Source organism: Pomacea canaliculata, linkage group LG12 (assembly GCF_003073045.1).
Source record: "Pomacea canaliculata isolate SZHN2017 linkage group LG12, ASM307304v1, whole genome shotgun sequence".
Classification (NCBI taxonomy): Eukaryota; Metazoa; Mollusca; class Gastropoda; order Architaenioglossa; family Ampullariidae; genus Pomacea; species Pomacea canaliculata.
Genome location: NC_037601.1, coordinates 20,868,390 through 20,887,460, shown reverse-complemented (window position 1 = coordinate 20,887,460; position 19,071 = coordinate 20,868,390). Strand labels below are relative to the sequence as shown.

General features: G+C 46.6%; 1 protein-coding gene across 2 annotated transcripts in view; it reads right to left on the bottom strand.

The window, feature by feature from the left end:
- Positions 1–589: 589 nt before the first annotated feature.
- Positions 590–19,071, bottom strand: part of LOC112576482 — a 48,400-nt gene continuing 29,918 nt past the window's right edge. For both annotated transcript variants that reach the window (XM_025258942.1, XM_025258944.1), the window contains exons 6-7: positions 8,735–8,910; positions 590–3,991 (exon numbers count right to left, since the gene is read on the bottom strand). In XM_025258942.1, the coding sequence (XP_025114727.1) occupies positions 2,990–3,991; positions 8,735–8,910 (1,178 nt within the window). In that variant the 3' untranslated portion in view covers positions 590–2,989. The remainder of the gene's footprint in view (positions 3,992–8,734; positions 8,911–19,071) is intronic.

The following is a 19,071-nucleotide window of genomic DNA, read 5'->3' as shown; positions in this document are numbered from 1 at the left end:
ATATATCACTGATTACCAGAACTTCCTTACCTCTCAAAGCGCAAGCAAACAGGTCAAGTGATTTAGTTAGTGCAGAAACATTAATTTAGCACTTTGTTTGGTTTACTGCCTACAAGGGAGGCATGCACACTCTGTCATAGAGAAGTCTCCTTACTGAAAGTATGCCATGACACCTTAAAGAACCTTGTGGACAACAGTGCCAAAGGTCATGGTCATGTCTATTTACAAAGTCATGTAGTCATGCTCCAGAGGTGGAATTAGAACTTTGTTTAAATGCTGACTGTGAAAAAACCCAAGATTTTCAGTGCTCTGTCAGTTTTACCTAGTTTACTCTGGACCTTGAACAGAAAAGCAAGTGAAATGATAAGTTTGGCCTAAATCACATTGACCTGAAGAAATGCATCTGATGCAAATGACCATCTACACACAGGTCATCTTGAGTGTGAGTGCTAGGTGTGAGTCTCCTGACCGGACTGTGGAGGGCTACTCCCCCCCAAAAAAAGATTGGCATCCTGGATCTGGAGAATGTGTGGCGATAACAATTTGAAAGAATCAGAGCATACCGGCAGAGAAACTTCAGCTCTTTTAGAGATCGCACATAAAGAGCATGCTGTCCTTTTCATTTATCTGTTTTTACAACAGTTTCTCAGTGAAGGACAAAACTAACTCACATTGTGTGTATCCACCTGCTTTAACGCCACTGGAACAGCCCAGAGTGCTCTTCAGACAACGTATAACAGGCAGACACATCTAACAGTGTCCGAAATCCTTTGTGATGACAGGCACGTCCTGTCAGGAGAATTTTTCACCTCCCATCAAACCACCAATTCCATGTACCTGCATGCACGATAACAGATTGAGGCTGTTCTCTATCATTACTGAATGTTACTATGTGTGAATAAATGCAGATGTCTTCTGAACCATGAATGTATGAGTCTGTTTGGCGGACATGGATAGGTTGTGGTACTGCTTTGTGCTTTCATGTCGAGCTTCCCCAAACTGCCCTCTGGGATAAATAAATAATAAAAATTAAAAAATGGGCTTGCATAGCGCCTTATCCTGCCCTATAGATAAGATCAAGGTGCTTCACAAATGACAGAGGTGGTGTGACATCAAAAAAAGGAGACGATGAAACAAAATGATGAAGGTGTTTAGCAGACTGTGTACTTCATGCCACCAGTAGCGTCCACACACAGCACAAACCACAATCCGCAGCCCAAATATCAAACATATCATATAAGCCGGAATACACTCAATAGCAAATGCAGTTCCAAATGGCACATCCAAAAGATGGCACTAAAACAATGAATGAGCCCCAGCACACTCAACAGTTCACTGATCAACAAAGGTCATGCGAACATGAAGCCCACAGAGCTGCACCTATCATGAAGTCTGCAGACTGAAAAGGAACCGAAGCCACCAAAACAGAAGAGGCACCACATTCCAGACACGCGATGGCAGGCAGGTCAAAACCATACACAATCACAAGTCCAACATGAGGAAGACATCAGATAAGACAAAAATACAGCAGAGCTCTGCCCCCTCCAGCCAGTCAGGCGAAGGGACGTCATTCTAACATGTTATCGTAAACAGTAACACAGAGTTTCAACGCAGCTACTTGCATTCTTTGATAAAGCAATTCTGGAAGGATGGGTCAATGATTTCTGCGTGTAAAAAATAGAAATACGCCATTGCAAAACTGAAAAACTGAATGAACCTCCATCAGTGTGACTTGCACTGACAGGTTGTACTGGCAGCAGCCTGTGTACAGATCCCTGCACACAAATGAAGCCAGTGATCTGCCCACAACCCTCTTTTCAAAAGTAATATGTAACCAACATAAACGTGCTTACATTTCTCATAATCTATTTCCATGGATTGTAAACTTCTTGTGATTCAAGCTATAAATGAAGGCCTTTCTGTAAAGCTGGCAAAAGCTGCTACCAGTATCAGCTGATACTTTTCTGGTTTTAAATGGGTTTGCCTACATCATGGACTAGAATCAGTCTGTTTTCCTTTGCAAAATGGCATGTACACACAACGGCTTTCATGAGCTGCCCTTAAGCTTGTGTTACAGATGCTACTGTAAGTAAACACTTATTTTGCAACCTGAAATTTTGATCAGACATGATTCACAAAATCACTTAAGCCCAACTTACCATATGACTTGCTTTTCCCTTTAAATGTCCGTGCATATGTATGTGTGTGCATGTTTGTGGATGCATGAGCAAACAAAATTTCACTTTACATACTACATGTACTAGCACAGTTCTTTCTAAACCATTGAGTGGGTCTACATCCAGAAGAAGCAAAAAAAAAAAAAAAAAAAAAACCTAACAAAAAAATATCAACCAAACAAAACAAACCCCCCAAAACAGTACACTTTGAGATGTCAAGGTGAGTGGAATACAGACTGAAATATTGCTTAGAACAAAACCAAAATAAGCACAAAAATATCAAATAAATAAATCAAATTAAAAAAACAAATTTCCTCTTTCACATGCTTTAGAAAACCAAGGCCTTGCAGTTTTGTTTGGCAGAGTAACCATGGTTTCTAGTCATTCAGCAGCTCTCTCTATGTCTACCCAAGGAGACCCGAAATATATCGGGACTAAAAACACTTTTACTCTTTTAATTAGCGTACGCAAGTGCATCCACATCACACAGAACACACATTCATCCAAGCACAATTAAAGGGGTTTCCAAAGCAGGAGGGACTAATTACATCCATTTTTTCCCTATGTGTGCACAGAATTCGAAAAAAAAAAAACCCTCAACATTTCAGCTTCCACAGAAGTTCTCACCTCCACAGTACAAGGTGTTGGGTAAAATAAAACGAAGCAGTTAGCCACTTGCACACTGCAACAAGTTGACCTTGGGTGGCTTCAGAATCATCCACCTGTGTATTCAATCAGAAGCCCACCATCTTCTCTTACTTTCTCTCTTTCTGAATCACAAAACTTTCCTGCTGACACCAGGCCACAGCTCATCATACTCCACTAGAATCTGGAAGCTGGAGACTACTGTTGACAGCACTAAAGTCACTGAATGCCAGGGTGTAGTCTGGTGGCGCCCCCATCATCACTCTATCAACACCTCCTCCTCCTCCTCCTCTTGCAGTGCTACCTTCACTTCCAATCACACCATTGCCACAGCTTCTATCTCCGCTGCCGCCAGTGCTTTCTCCGCCGACACCGGGGGCAGCGGCTCTGCCAGTACTGAAGTGCTGCTGCGCAGGCAAGTTCCAACAGAGAGTATCACAATTTCGAATGGCGTTTGCTGAGGGTAGGGACGAATGTACATACAGCTGGGATGAAGGGCAGCATGTAGGGCACTGCACAGTATTCACTGTACCAAAAGCACCAAGCGAACGCTGTTGTTGCTGTTGCTCATAGGCTGGTTGATGGTGGTGGTGACGTTGCTGATGTGCATATCTGTGGCTGCGGTGTTGTGGACTAATCTCAGAACTATCGCAACAAATGCTCTTCCCACCACCTGTGTTGCTACTGCGGTCACTGTTACCAGCACCATTACGAACCATCGATGGAGTGAACATGCTATAACAGCGGCTGACCACCGGCTGTCCTTCGCTGTCTCTGACCACCCTTACAGACCCGTACCCATAAGTGCCCCCACTAAACACTGGCGATGACCGAGATGGTGCTGACCCGCAGCCAAAACTTCCGGACGAAGGACTCGGTGAATATGGGGGTGGACTCTCTCTGTCAAACACCGTTTTATTTGGGGGTGGCTTGAACAACTCGGATTGCACAGTGCGATATCGAGGATCCAACAGGCGCATCTGGCTTGCTGTGTAGCCCTCCTCGCCATCAGGTGAGACAGGGATATTTGGGGGCAGCCCAATTTCCAGGTCAGGTGGTGGTGGGGGAGGATGTGGTGGAGTCCATGTTCTACGAGATGGACCATTGGGCAGTAAGGCTACAGCCTGCTCACTGCAGTCCTGCAAGGATTCAGCACTAGGGGTAAATCCCTGTAACACAATAAGTCACATGTCTGAATATTTTTTTCTATTTCCAATGCTAATGAACCATTTTAATTGGTGAATTTTGTTTTGAAATAAAGAATGGATTTTACAAAATCATGTAAAAACCAGATTACAAGATTCTCCTGAAATAATGCCAAAAATGTCCCATCCACCTTTACAAACAAAAAAAAAAATTCTTTATTTTAATTTTCTTTAATTTGAAGCATTGAGAAAATACCTTGTTCATAAACTTAGTCACTTCAGATAATGGAAACCAATAAAACATGTATAAATATATTTTACTCTTTCAATCCAGAACTGACCTGCTGACATACACATGCACCACAGGTACCATCATGGGAATAACTTATCATACTTATTTTCCTGTGATGTTTCAGTGGTTGGTGGGGGTGGGGACTTTTAAAACATCTACGTATTACAACCAACAAGCTCTCTAATGTGATTTATTTCATCTCTCACACTTTAGATGCTCGTGGCTCTAAATGGGTAGATGTTATAATTGAAAAACTGCTAAACTGTTTATGTAGTATCATATTTGTACACAGTATATCTTGCTATGCCAAATTATTAACTTGAGACACGTACATGCACCTGATCACTAGAATGTGCTGAAGTCTGACTCTGCTGCATTCCAATCATATATCTCAGTTCCTATTGTGTCCTATTGTCACTCACGGAATGTCCCTTTCATGACAAGCTTCACCTTTCAATGCCTCGCTTGACACATCTGCCGTACAATCTTTCACATAACAGCACAGGTGGATGGCAGATGTAATGTAAATATTATTAAAGACCAAAGCTTTGCACCACTGCACAGATTAGCAATGGTGTCAATGTTCTGTCTGCCTCAACCCTTTATTCATAAAGTCCATAAACATGCTTAAACAGAAGCCAGTGAAAGGATTGTTACTAAAGTAGCTTGACAACAGCTGAAGGTAAACAATTTATCTTTATACCCTGAAAATTTACAAGTGACCAGCCAAATACTAAATTTTGGGTTAAATTATGCAAAAATACTAAAAACTGGGTGGGTCAAAAATCAACTCTTAGAAACTCACAAGAACAAGAAGGGTTTTTTTTTTCTTGCTTCTCTTTCTTCGCTGTTCCTGTCAGAGGTCTAATCAGAATGAAACACGCAAACATGGAGCAAGTGTTCAAGTGTAAACATCATCAGCTACTGTCGAGTCCTCCCGCTATCCTAAGCTCACCCAACTGTAAACTTCTCTGCTGCTGATAACCAGTTCCGACAACACTTTGGCAGCTTGACATTAATGTTGCGGAGACATTTGCCGCCCTTTCCTACCCACAGCGACTACCACATGTTTGCTGAGCAGGGATAGTCTTACGCAGGCTCCGGGTAGGTCACTAACCTGCTTTGGTGCACGTGCACGGAAACACCGCGTCGTCAGGGTACCCCTTCCTCTTACCGGGTGTTGCTGGTGGAAAGGGGTGAGAGCGAGGGTAAGGGGATTAAAATGTGGGAGCACTGCAAGCATGACGGGTGTGGGGTGGAACATGGCTACCAATGACGTCAGTCATGTATACAATCACTAACGGCGACCCTAGCAGAAAAGGGGTGGAGGGGTCGACATGGTAACGGACACAGCAGAGATCGGAGTGGAGCGTGTGGAGGAAACGAGGGCACGAGGCAGGTGCAACTGCGATCGTTTCGAGAGAAGAGCGACGATGAGCTGACACGAGGGGACAGGCAAAAGGAAGATAAAAAGAGACGGAGTGGGCGGTTGGGTGTTGCCGGGCCCTCCCGGTGTCCCCCCAGCTAGTGCGTGTCTCGCGCTGCCGGACCTCTTCCCTCACCGCTCGTCTCGCTCAGCCTCCGGCAGCGGCGGCGCGTGCGCCCACTCAGGTCGTCGTGACCTTCTCCACAGCGCCGCCTCGTGGTGATGGAGGAAGTCTAGAGTAGGGGAGGGGGAGAGGTGGAATGAGTGGTGCTTCGTGGAAGAGGAGAGGGAAGGGCGGGAGGCTTCAGGGTGCGCGTGTACCGCGAGCCGCTGCGGAGGAGGAGGAGTGGTACACGTGCCGCCGTCACAACAGGCACGCAATGGGGGAAAAAAGGTCGATGGGGGCTGTGTGTGGGGGGGGGGAGGGTTGCAAAACCCCGCAAAAAATGCGACCAAAACTGTGCTTCCAGCTCCCTGGCTCCATCTCCTCATTTGCCTAAACAAAGAAAAAAAAAGTGGTGGTGGTGGTGGAGGGAAGGGTGGAGAGAGGAGGAAGATGCTGAGAAATGAACGATTTATCTCGCACTTCTGCTGCCACCGGTCCCTCGTGACAGGTGGCAGTGGGTGGAGTCTGTACACGACACATTTGACCCCGTGGGTTGCGAGGGGGCAGCCTGCTAGACTTACTGTTGTTGTGGGCGCCATTTGCACAGGGAGGGACAGGATGGGGAACTGGTGGGGTTGGCTCTTTCTCGGCAGGCTGAGCTCCTCCTGTGTGTTTGTGTGCGTGTGTGTGTGTGTGAAATAGGGGGGAAGATGTGGCTTCTTCTCCACATTTTTTCTCCCCTCTTTCAAGCATATTAAAATAAACTCTTGCTCGTGTGTACTTTTAGTTTGAAACAAAGAGTTTTCTTTTTAACTCGGTTGTGTTTATCAAGACCTACATCTGCTTTAAAATTCAGGGGCATTAAACATTTACTGGCAGAGACAGGAGGCTGCGATACACCAAGTGAATGAATATATCACAAGATATAACCTGTCAACATTAACGATAACATGAATGTGTCTGGAGATACCTCCAGCATGGCCGGAGGCTTCGTCTGACTTTCTTAAAATAATATGTCCACCCAGTGCCTGCAAGCAAACATGGAGTCCACACTCGGGTCGACCAGACATACAACCACCACCAGGTGCCGCTCGCCGACCCCGAGACCGGGTGGAGGTAATGAGGGTGGGGATGGGGTGGTAGCAGATGCACGTGCGGCCAGCTTCACTCCAGGCCTACAAGCAATACTCACCCGCACACGCACGAGGCTCGATCATCCAGCTTACTTACAGGGTGGAGAGAACTGCCGATAAGTGCTGGGACACTAGTCAACATGCAAGTCTCACCACATGGTGCAGAAATATGAATACTGCTTGTCATGGGCAATGATATCTACTTCAGACGGGTAAACAAACCTACTGGATATATATGCGGGATAAAATAGGTGGAAGCCACATTCACGGTCATGACAAGTCAATTTTCTCTCCTTTCCCTCTGAAAAACTATTTTTTTGAGTGCGAAGTGAAAAAAAAAGTTCTCTGACAAAAAGAATTCTGAATACACGCTTAAAACTGGTTTGAAAGTTTCTCTGTCAAGAAATCGTTTGATTTATTTACATCGCAATCGTCGTCAACAACCTACATGTAAACTGCCTGATACACTAATCTCAACAGATGCTTGATTTCATATCTTCAAGAATTAAAAAAAAAATTTAATTCGTTTCTGATGCCAATGGTCGAGACATTGCAGATGAGAAAAAAGGGGCTGGAGGTAGTGTGGTCTATGATTAAATTTGATTTTCGATTGAACTTGCTGAGAATTAATTTTACATTTTTATACTCGATATATTCTTTCAGCTTCGGTCGCCTATACATCAACGCTGAAAAACTTTTCATCGAAATTGTGTTTTTGAACTATAAATACCAGTTTCAGCAATCATTTTCCTGCTCAATTAATGGTCCGTGTGTTTACCAGTTTCATGGTTCTCCAACTTCTTGCCTCAGTCGACATGTTGCTGACCCCGTCTTCTCATCTCGAAGTGTTGCAGGCAGCTCTTGGTTGGTTGGCTTCCTGTCGGCACGATATGGTGAAGTAAGCACAGCACAAATGGCTATAAAAACAGCATCACATCCCTGGAATGTGCTGCTTCCTGTGCAGTTCAAGGCACGAAGTGTAGGTCTACACAAGCCCTCGCCAGGCGCAGTCTAGCAGCGCGGCAGGTCGCACATACTTGACCTCTGTGCACTCGGTCGACGATGAAAGTGCGCAGTTAGTCAGCCGGCGGTTGCAGACTAGGATCCTCCCTAACCCCTCCCCCCAGGTCCCCTTCACCAGCATTCTTCAGAACATTCATCTGCCGACGATGCTCCAGTTCACGCCGCTGTCGGCAGCTTCCACAGAAAGTTTTTTTGTTGCTGCTGTTGTTGGTGGTGTTTTTTTTTTTTAACCTGTTACCGATTCCCAAGGATGTGAACAGCACTTACCAATTGCCATGACCGATCCAGCGGTATCCCGCATGAACTAATCCATGCTGGCCAAAATTTAAAAAAAGAAGCAAGCAAGGACCGTTTAGCCACTCACTACTAGTGAACGAGACAAGATGACAGGTGATGTCAGATGACAAGTTCAAAGCATTTCGTGACCTCAAAATTCCCTCACTCCCCTAACCCTTCTACATATTTTCTGGGATTAATTTTAACATCATTCAGATGTTCCGCTTTTTTTGATAGGATGTTTTGTGTGGTGAGCACTACTCACTCTCCCTACTCTGAGATCGATTTACTCTCGGCTGAAAATGAGAAAGAATTTTCTTGACTAGCCCTCCCTTCACCACCAACCCACCCGCACAACTCTCTCAGTAGAACAAAGATTCGAGCAAAAAAAACAAAAACAAAACAAAAAACAAACCACACACACACACATACACACACACACTCACATACAACAATTCGATCTCCGGGGTAAAAATAAAACGCACGTGCAAAATGCAAGGAGCAAGCGCACCTCTGAGCTCTGTGACTGGGGGCAGGCCAGGTGACCTGTGGAGTGGGCGGTGTCGCGGTGCATGGTGCAGGCGCTGGGACTGCAGTAGTGGCGCCCGACGATGCAGGCCAGGGTGAGCAGCACCAGCACCACCAGGCACGTGACGATGGCCACGATCTTCACCAGGCTCTCCGAGTCTGCAACACAACACGGCATCCCAGTGTACAGCGGCCTTCACCGGTCTGTGGAGAGCATGCAACACAAACACATCACCAACAGTGTTATCATCTTAACAGACCCTCGCAGTCTGCACCAACACACCACCCGTAATGTAGCAAGCGGGTTGGCCGGCCACCACCACCACCACCACCCTGAACAACATCGCAGACGTCAACGCCGAGGGCGATTATGAAAACTCTCGTTCATCCACTCGCGAAAGCACGCGCTAAGGGTCAAACATTCACTCTACATCAACATTAATGAGTCAGATGACATGCACTTACAATAACAACTTTTACCTGAAACTTTAACCAGCGACAACCCTCACACAATACTTCGTCGTCAACATCTATGCCAACTGATGCAGACTGGCACCTGAACACCGACATGTCAATACCGCCAGCATCGACTGGCACACACAGTATATAACAAAGTAAACAGCCACACAGTTCCAAGCAAAACAAACAACCCCCTCCTCCTCCCCTCCACACCTTGCTGTCACAGTTCAAATTCACCTGACGAATGTTTGGCACAAGATACCGAACCCGCGCACGCGCACACACACGCACTTATCTGTTGCAGAAAACTATTTTCTTTTAATAAAAGCTGAAGCTATTTCAGCGTGCGGCTACAGGAGCATGTTCTAAAGTTAGGCCCGCTGCACGAGGGGGGCGCAGGCTGCACGAGGGGGGCGCACGCGCACCTCCAGGCTGCAGTAGCCTCGCCGAGGTCTCGCCAAGCGCGTGCCAGTGAAATCTCCAGCAAACCGTGTAGGCTGTGGACTGCTTGCTCGAGATTGTGGCTTTTATGACATCAGGACGAGTGCCAAAAGATTTGGTGGGACCAGACGGGATTAGGGTTTGGGAGTGATTCAGTGATTCAAAGATACAAGGTGGTTACATACACAAAAAAAATGTAGCTGCTGCCCTCCTGTTGTGTCTGCCGTGCTCGTCTGTAGGTATGTAGGTGTGTTGGACGAGGGAGGAAGGTGTGCTGTGAATATATGACTGTCTTTAATATTAATTTCTCACTTTACTGATTCATGAGATTCCGAGATGATGAATAATAGACAGTAACGGACAGCGTGCGCGCGCATATTATCAAAGCATCAATGTCCATGCATGTACGAAGTCTGAACTTTACAATTCTTAAAAATTCAAGCCGGGGGAAAAAAATGTAAACACTCCGACAGATAAGGAAAATAAACTCAAATAAACTCAAGCATGCACGCGTGCACACACACAGACAACGATCTCTCGCCAAACACGAGAACAGAGCCAAGGGAAAAGAGAGAGAGTGGCAGACAGACAAAAGGAAGGTGTACATTATTTTTATCTCACCGCCGGCGGCAGCAACAACAGCAACAGTGGCCGACACAGCAGACGCCGCCAAACGTCTGGACATGCAGAAATGAGAAGAGAAAGTAGTTCCTGTGTCTGCCGCACGCGCACCGTTACACACACACTGCCCAGCAGCTGCCGCCGGCCATCCGCATCCCTCAGCCTCTGGACACACTCAGGACTGGCCGCCCGCCCCCCACAACAACCTCTCCTCGTCTCGCTGTCGTCTGCTCGTGTCTTGCCAGCAACTACTGCTCCCACACCAGCCCCGCCGACCCTCCGCTGCAGTCAGCCTCTGGCACAATGGCGGCCGGCAGTGCAGTCATATTAATGGCGAGAGACAAGAAGCTCCACAGCCACTACCTAGCTGGCCTCCTTTCGCTCCCTCCCCTACTACCCTCGTCTGTTCGCCGTCTGCTCCGGTCCCTCCGACTGTTCGACTGCATGGGAACAGATCGTGAACACGCACTCTCGAGCTCTCCGGCGCGTGCCGGCGGTAAACAGCTTGCAGGTTCAGACAGGCGCCGCCCCTCCTCAGCTCCCCCCCTAAGACAGACGGATGCCACCGGTGAACCAGCTCCTGCGGGGACCGCTCAAGCGGAAAAACTATTGTGGACAGCAGACGAGAGGCTTGCATCCCTCCTTATCGCCTCCACACACTGACGAGGTGTGACAACTACACTGGACTGTCACGAGCGATGTTTGCCGAGCTCTCACCTTAAAGGCCGAAGTTTTGTGTCCGGAGGAAAGACAGTGGTATCGCCCGTGCGAGGGAAGGTAGGAGTACAGGCGGTGTTGACTATTTGTGTCCAGTCGTCTCAAATTACTACTGTACCTGGACAAAGGCGGGGTAGAGATCAGAGACACCGCCGAGTAGCCTGGCCATAACACGTCTTCCTCCTCCGACCATTGTACTTGCCGCAGGGTCTGAGCGATGAGGCGAAACGACTTCTATGTGAACCTACTGTCACAGGCTCTAATTCCTAGCAATGCAATGTCTTTCTGAGCTGAGTACTTGGTGTTGGCGGTTAGAAAGCTGAAGTGAAACGGTTTCCAACTGAACACACTGTCAGGGTTAGGACTGAATGTATTCTCCACCAACAAACAAAACTAGAATATACAAAGAAGAGAAGAATGAACAGCGAAAATGACACGAACATAAAAACAACTGAATTTTTGAATTTTCAAACAAAATCAGTGGCTGGAGGCCATACAGATTGATACATAACAAAGCAAAATCACCAGTATAACAATGGAAGCACAGAATTTAAACACTATTACTGATCCTTCAATTGATATCACAGAATAACAAACATGTAAAGTGAACAGATAAAAATCAGCGATAACATACGAGTGACGAGTAGGTCTTCAGTCTTAGACTGGAAGGAACATGTCTATATAGACAATACATTTATCGGTGTGGAGCTGTACCGTGGTAACAACAATTCAGTTTTGAAAGTACAAACATTGATGGTAAATTATTATCTCATTAATCAATTTGTTATTTAAATTATATTATTAATTTCCAAATCTTCATCCGAACTACTGTCTGTTTTCAATTAACATATTTTCCTCATGTTCGGAATCAAATTTGTATTGCTCAACGACACATCTCCAGATATCCTCTACTAAATTATAAGTTTTCTTTTTTAAAGTGCGTTGTCCAAGCTGTCTCCGATTGTGTTGTACACTTGCTTTGTTGTAATTGGAAGTAGAGTCTCTATCAACATGTTCATTCCAGTCTAAAACAGCGAGACCCATGCGCATGTCATAGTGCATCGGGCTTTTAATATGAACACGCTTAGGCAGATACATCAGACATATATTATTAAAACTTTCAACATAAAATGTGTCCCTAGACATCACGTAGTCCTCAGGATGTTTATACAGGACATGGCCATGTAGAAAGTCGCTCAGCAGCTTGACAGCAGCAGGATCAGTCAGCACTATTAGAGATGGTATATAGAGCGATTGCCTGCAAGGTGAGTCTTGGTTACACTGGTCATGGATGTTTTGGAAATGTGTAATACATCCATCCAACAAGTGCCTAAGTCTCACAGGGTCGCCATCGCAATGATCTATACACCAGTACACATGATCTCTGACCGCTGCTGTCTTGTCGCTGAGCTGAGGATGCCACGTCTTGCCGATGTTGACTTTACTACCTTGCGCCAGTTTTTTCATCCCAGCCTTGATACTCTTAGCGACGTGCCACCTCTCGTTGATGTTTCTAACACCTTTATTTTTTACTAACTTATTTATTGTCACGTTACGATCGTGAACGTGTTCATGAATTCTAACACCTGACTCATTCATACTTGCATACATCCTCTCGCATCCCACTGCCTCGTGCCGCTGGGTGCACACGTCGTCCTCTTTGGTGATATGCTGGAGGTTTACAACCTTGTGAGTCGACAGTCCTAAAGTAACATGATCAGTGTGATACGAATTTTTCCGGCATGCGTGCCGTGCATCTGTCATCACACTGATCCCGTCGTCCACAGGAGACTGTTCTGCTGCAAGTGCAGCTGCGACGGACTGGCGCTTCAAGACGTCAACGACTGCAGAAAACCGTGGCAGCCGTTTTCTCAAAAATGCATCATTCACATGTCCCAAATTGGCAAAATTAGAAAATTTTTTATATTGAATGGGGATGATCCCCGACGTAATGTACGCAAGGTACATTCTTTCGTTAGCAAAATAACTGTCACCTAGTGGGGACGACGAGCTCCAGACGATAGTATGTCTGTTGGCACAGCCCAAAGTGATGGTCAGCACATGCCCATCCATTGTTGAATTATTCACTTCTAGCGAAGACTGGCACGATACTGAATGTGCATGAACTTGATCAATAATATCCTTCACCTTGTCGTGCTCACCAACAAACAAACATGGAATTGCTGATGATGTTTGTTCTTGCATGGGTACATTACCACTATCTTGACTGCAGGGAAACTCAGGACTTTCATCGCTCAAGAAATTATCCAGTAGAGAGGACACAAAAGCAGACCGGGACTTACATCCCGATTTTTTTAGCCCAAGTTCAAACTTATCATTAAATATTTTTCTTGCTTCTTCGTCATCAAAAACAAGCGTATATCTTTTGTTACACATTATACTCGTAGGTTTTAACAGTGCGTCCGCCAAAGTTCTCTTACTGCGTTTCTTTAGTGGCGTTGGGTTTTTCTCCATTGTAAACACTGTTTGGTAAATCCAAGATCCTGTAAAATATGTTAAAATAGTCCTTGAACTAACAGTTATTTTTACCAGTGGGCCTGATGTTTTTTCACGTAAAAATCAGCGCCGACTCACACGGAGAAAAGTCAGTCTTCTGAGTGGATTTTGATCACTTTCTTGGTTTGCGTCCCTATTCTCCCAAGTTTTCTGTCTGAGGCGTAACGGTTGACCACGAGGTAGCGAAGTTTTGAGCTGCGAACTCACTTCCCAAGAGTTGATTGCAAAAAGCCTCGAGTTTGCCTTCAAACTCAAAATCGAAACATCTGGCACGTGGCATTCACGCATTCGATTGGTCAGACATACCACGTGTCCTACCATTACAGCCAATCACACACTACAGTTAGTGTATGACGTAGGTCCCATCAGCCTCTGCGTGTTACGTAATTCAATTGCCTAATTGTCTTAGTTATTCATTTCTAGTTCACGTTGCGTAACATTGTCCTTTCTCTTACGTAATCAAAGTACGTAAGTTTCGCTCTAAGACTTGTCTGTTACGACGATAACACCTCGTGGCTACATCTCACCCTGCCTTACGTCACCGCCATGACGTGAACGGCCACGTGACTATCTGACTCTTCCAGGCTCTCATTCTGTCTGCGTCGTGCTAGTTTGAGTACAAGTTTTTTTTTATTTCATTTTTCGGTTTTGTGGACTCAGGAAGACACAAGCACCGATGACCTCCACAATGGTCGGGTTAGATAAGAAGAGACCGTGGGGGCACTATGTTGCAGTCGTGAATTGTTGGCCATTTGTAAAAGTTTGAACATTGCACTCAAACCAAGGTGTACTTTAGGTCAGTTATCAGGAGGAATGAACTAAAAGTATTAAATATTATTATCCCCTCTTATGAGAAAAGAAAGATGTAAGGAAAGACAGTATGTTCAGATAGAAGCCGTTTCGCCTCACTTTTCTTAGACCCTACAGCAAGTACTAGTCGGCTGAGAAAGGCGTTTTATTGCTAAATATAGTTTGCAACTGAAACTCGTTTAATTTATTTGTACAGTTTCAAACACATTCGATCCCCCTTCATCTCATGATTTACGTAACATTCAGATTCCACTGAAAGTCACTGAGCTGAGGGCGCCAGGTCTTGCAGAGGTTCGCTTTTCTACCTTTTCTACCCATTTTTGAAATCTTCACTTTGAGCCAAGAGGTGCACGAGACTGAATGTGTATGCACGTGACCTACAATGTTATTCACCTTGTCGTACTCACCAACAGACAAACATGGACCGTGGGCCGCTGTTGTAGATGGTGAATGGCTCTGTGTTACAGGTGTGAATTGTTGCCTATTTGTAAAGGTACGAACATTGCACTCAAAACAGATGTATTTTTATGTCAGTCACCAGGGAAAATATTGAATATTATCATCCCTTATCAGTGAAGAAAGATATAGAGAGATATAAACAGATAGACGAAAGCATTCAAAATAAAGTTTTAAAATGCGGTTGTCTTTGTGTTTGTGTAATTTCCGCTGTTCATCTCTTTCTCCCTTATTTTTATTTGATGGAGAATACATTCAATTGTCGGTCCTAACCCTGACAGTATGTTCAGTTGCAAACCGTTTCACTCCAGCTTTCTAACCGCCAACACCAGTACTCGAAACACGTTTTATGGCTCGGTTTATCGCTTGCGATCTCCACCCTGCCTCGGGGCCAGGGTAGCAATTAGGGAAGACTGACCGCTGGTACTGACCCCGTGTACTCCTACCTTCCCTCGCACGGGCGAAACCATTTGAAAACACGCCCATTTCGACTTCGGCCTTTAACCTTTCAGGTATCCAATCGCTTTTGATGTCCCTCCAGCCCCTCCCACCGCTGCTCTCGTTTTCTTTGCGAGTTGCTAGTGTTTAGTGCTGGGTATGTAGCAGTGTCATATCCCACCAATGCCAGTCTTCAGCTCGCTCCCCATCCCTCCCTACCACCACCATCCCACCTACTGCAAGGAGCTAACAACTGTAGCGAGTGGAGGATCGAGTGCTGCCACCATGCCTGTGGACATCCAGACAACCATCACTGTTTGTGGAGTCTACTCCATGTCAGCAGTCCACAGAAATCCACTTTTGTTTCTGGATTACGCTCAGCGTAAACAAGTGTCGACCACCCGTCCACTTTTGTTGCTGAAGTACACTGAATGTAAACAACAGCCAGACGGACGCCCAGCCTGAGCTTGGTGCAGGTGTAGGGGGCCTCAGGTGTGGCGGGGGAAACGTGCTTCACGCGGCGATTTGGATGGTCTGATAGACTAACGAGCTTGTGCACCTACCTGCATCACCAACCTTCTTGCAGGTCAGGGGAAACTTCACCTGCAGCTACCTGTGATGAGCTTCTTGGACTAACGACATACACGTGGCTTTGGAAGTCACTCAACAACCCAAACAGTTTTCTTGAAAATGTTGTCAAACAATTTGTTTCTGTTTTGAGTATTTTTGTTGTTAAATTTCAAACTCGTTGTCCTAAAGTGGACCTGACCTCCCAATGTGTACATATTGTATTAAACAGCAGATACAACGGGGTGGGGCTAAGTTCTTGAGAATGTCTTCAGAAAAAAAAAAAATGCTGGACTCCCATTGCCCCCATAAAAAACCCCAAGTACACAATATAAAGAGACACAATCTCAGGTAAGCAGACAGAGCTCAGCAAATTATCTCTCAGTAGTCCGCAGGGGGGCACAAGGCATGTCCTCACATGACATAATAAGTGTGAATGGGTGGACGGGACCTACCCGCACTACAGAAATAAACCCACACTCAGCTAGGGTATCTTGGTAGTAGTTCTCTACAGACTGCAAGATGCACGCATAAACACACAGGTGCACGCATACACACAGGCACGAGACATAGGGAGGGAAGGAGGGAGGAGCAGGAGGGATCATCACAGCGCATGCGCTCGTATCTGGAGTCGCCGAGTGGAATGCAATCGGCCCGCTGACGAGTGCAAAAAGGACAATTCGTGTTCTCCATGTAAAAATGTCCGGGAGCATTTCCACACGCACCCCAACCTCTTGATGCTGACGAAATTGCATTACTACTGACCGCCTTTCCCAATCAGCTCACTTCCTCTGCACGGAGAAAGAGATGGAGGGAAGGAAGGGCTACAAGAGAATGTTTTGACTGCGGCTGGGGGACTAAAAAAAAAAAATTGTGGCTGGCTCCTGCCAGCAGGCATGGCAGGCAGGTATTCTGAAGCTCAAAGACGAAAAGACAGACAAGGCAGAAAGAATGCATTGATGAGATTCTTCGTGCTCGCTAAGAGCAAAAATGCTGCGAGCTCCGCCCGAGGGCCTGTGTTAAAACGTCTCTCGCACTTCGTTGATCATTCACCTCCTGAAACGCTCGTTAAACACACACAGAAAAAAAACACAAATCCTGCAACAGTCACATACCCATTGCTCTCAAAATTTCAAGAATGACTAAGGGGATGTAGGGTGCCCATCCACCTTCCACTAACTTGCTCACCCTCTCTCTCGATTGTTTTTTTTTTTTTCTATTTATATGTGAGGACGCTTGACAGCATTAAAAACTATTTTTGTCTTCTCTTAATTACATTAACATTAAATGACTGGCTCCAGTTTCACTTTGCCCACCATTCTGCCTCACTCGCATGTCAGGTAAACACGAATGTTCAAATTACAGTTTGAAATCACCACCAAGACCCTCTCGTATTACCCGGGTGAGAACACCTCCCACAAGAACTGGAAAGTCTTTAACAGACATGATGAACTGTCTCGTGAACATCCCTCGTGAACTGTTTCGGAGGTTCTTGACCTCGCAAACAACCAGCTGAACCGTTAGACTACGGATCTGACAAGACATGAACTCTAAGCACCAACCAAACACTTCCAACTCCCAAAATGTTTTTTCATACCTCTGTACAGGTTTTAATACGATCTGCTTGACACTCGGGGTGCAAGACATGTAGGTGCACCCTGACAATGTATTGGTCCTGCCTCTGCTGTTTACGTTGTTTACAACTAATGATGCCTCATGACAGCAGCAGACCACTCCCTCCACAGTTAGTGACCTTACTGTCACGTGTCTCGTGCTATCAGTTTGGTTTTTTAACCCTCGACAAAACACGTTAGACTTGTTTAAGAGCGGTTTGCACTTTAAAAACTAGAAACACTTTGTGCTGAGTGTCAGCCATGTTTTTGCCGGCACCACACGTGCACACAGCCTGATGTGAGCGAGCAGGACCGCAATCCACACACACACACTCTCAAGCATAATGTCTTCCCAGAAAGAAACTGGAGTTTGTTGCTGTCAGTAACATCCTGAACCTGTTTCGGCCTACCCTGTCCTCCTGCTGTGTCTCGTTCTGCCCCAGAAAGTCGCCTCCTACGTCACGCACAAGCACGCGCACTCACACATATCCCGAGTGCTGTAGGACTGACAATCACTCGCATGTGTAACGGTTTATATTCAAACTGTTTGCCCACCACAGACATGTCATCGCCCTCTAAATGCACTCCGTTAGTCCAGGCCTGTTTACCTGCCACAAGGTGTTTCTTGGAACCACTGGCCGTGCTCCCTCATCCGCGGAGACAGGCGTAGCGTGCACACGACAAGAGTCATTACACCTCCCTCCCCTGCGCGCGCATGCCGTTAGAAAGCCATCCCATTGTTTCTCCATGCACGAGCCGCGTTTCTTTGACAAAGCAGGAGGGTGGGTCGAGGGGAACCGCCGGCGAGTGGTGTTTTTACGCCTGACAATACAAGCTGCTGAAGCACCGAACCTTTTGACCTCTACCTCCCGGGCTGTCCCGCCGTCCCTACACGCCCTCCACCATGCTCGTGCACTGCCGCCCCTCCCCTCCTCATCCACCACCGTTTCCAACAAGGCCAGGTTTCCCCTCACCCCCACACCCCCCGTGGAGGGTTATCGTGGGCGGCTTGCTTGCCAGTCAAATATGCCGGGGCCGGCAGACGAGCAGTCCCGCTTGACCTAGTGACCCCGCGCGATCCCGACGTCTGACCTCGCGCGGTTCACGCCCAGTCATGCGGGGCTTCCCTGATACATGGCCTTACCTTTGACCGTCTGACATCGCCCACCCCCACCCCGCGAGGCGTTGACCTCATGCCGGGGTGGGGTGGGTAGGGTAGGTCGGCGCCGTGTCTTCCCCCACCCCCTAACCGCCTTTTCTCCACCCGGAACGAATGCTCGCATGAATGAACGTGCTCCTCGCAGCGGGCGCCACGGATGTGAGATGATCTCAAGACCCGCTGCCAAAGTCAGGACTCCATGGTATTTCATTAAAAAAAAAAAACCGTGACGGTGATTGGGCAGGGAGGTGTTACACTCATCTTGAAGTCAACTGGGAGGGTGGTGCACATCTCTTCTTCCCTTTCCAAAGAAGTCGGGTAAACATTCTACAACTGGGTCGGGAGAGGGTGGGATAGAATACGCTACGTCACGCGGGTATCGAACAGGTATTCGTGTCGGGATGCCTGTGATTGAACACTCGGGTGACTAGGCTACCTGCTTCTCCGAAGTGTGTGTGCGCTCGAGGGTAGAGGGAAGGAAGATGTAGTTGGAGAGGACGGAAGTGTTGCCTTTAAAATGAC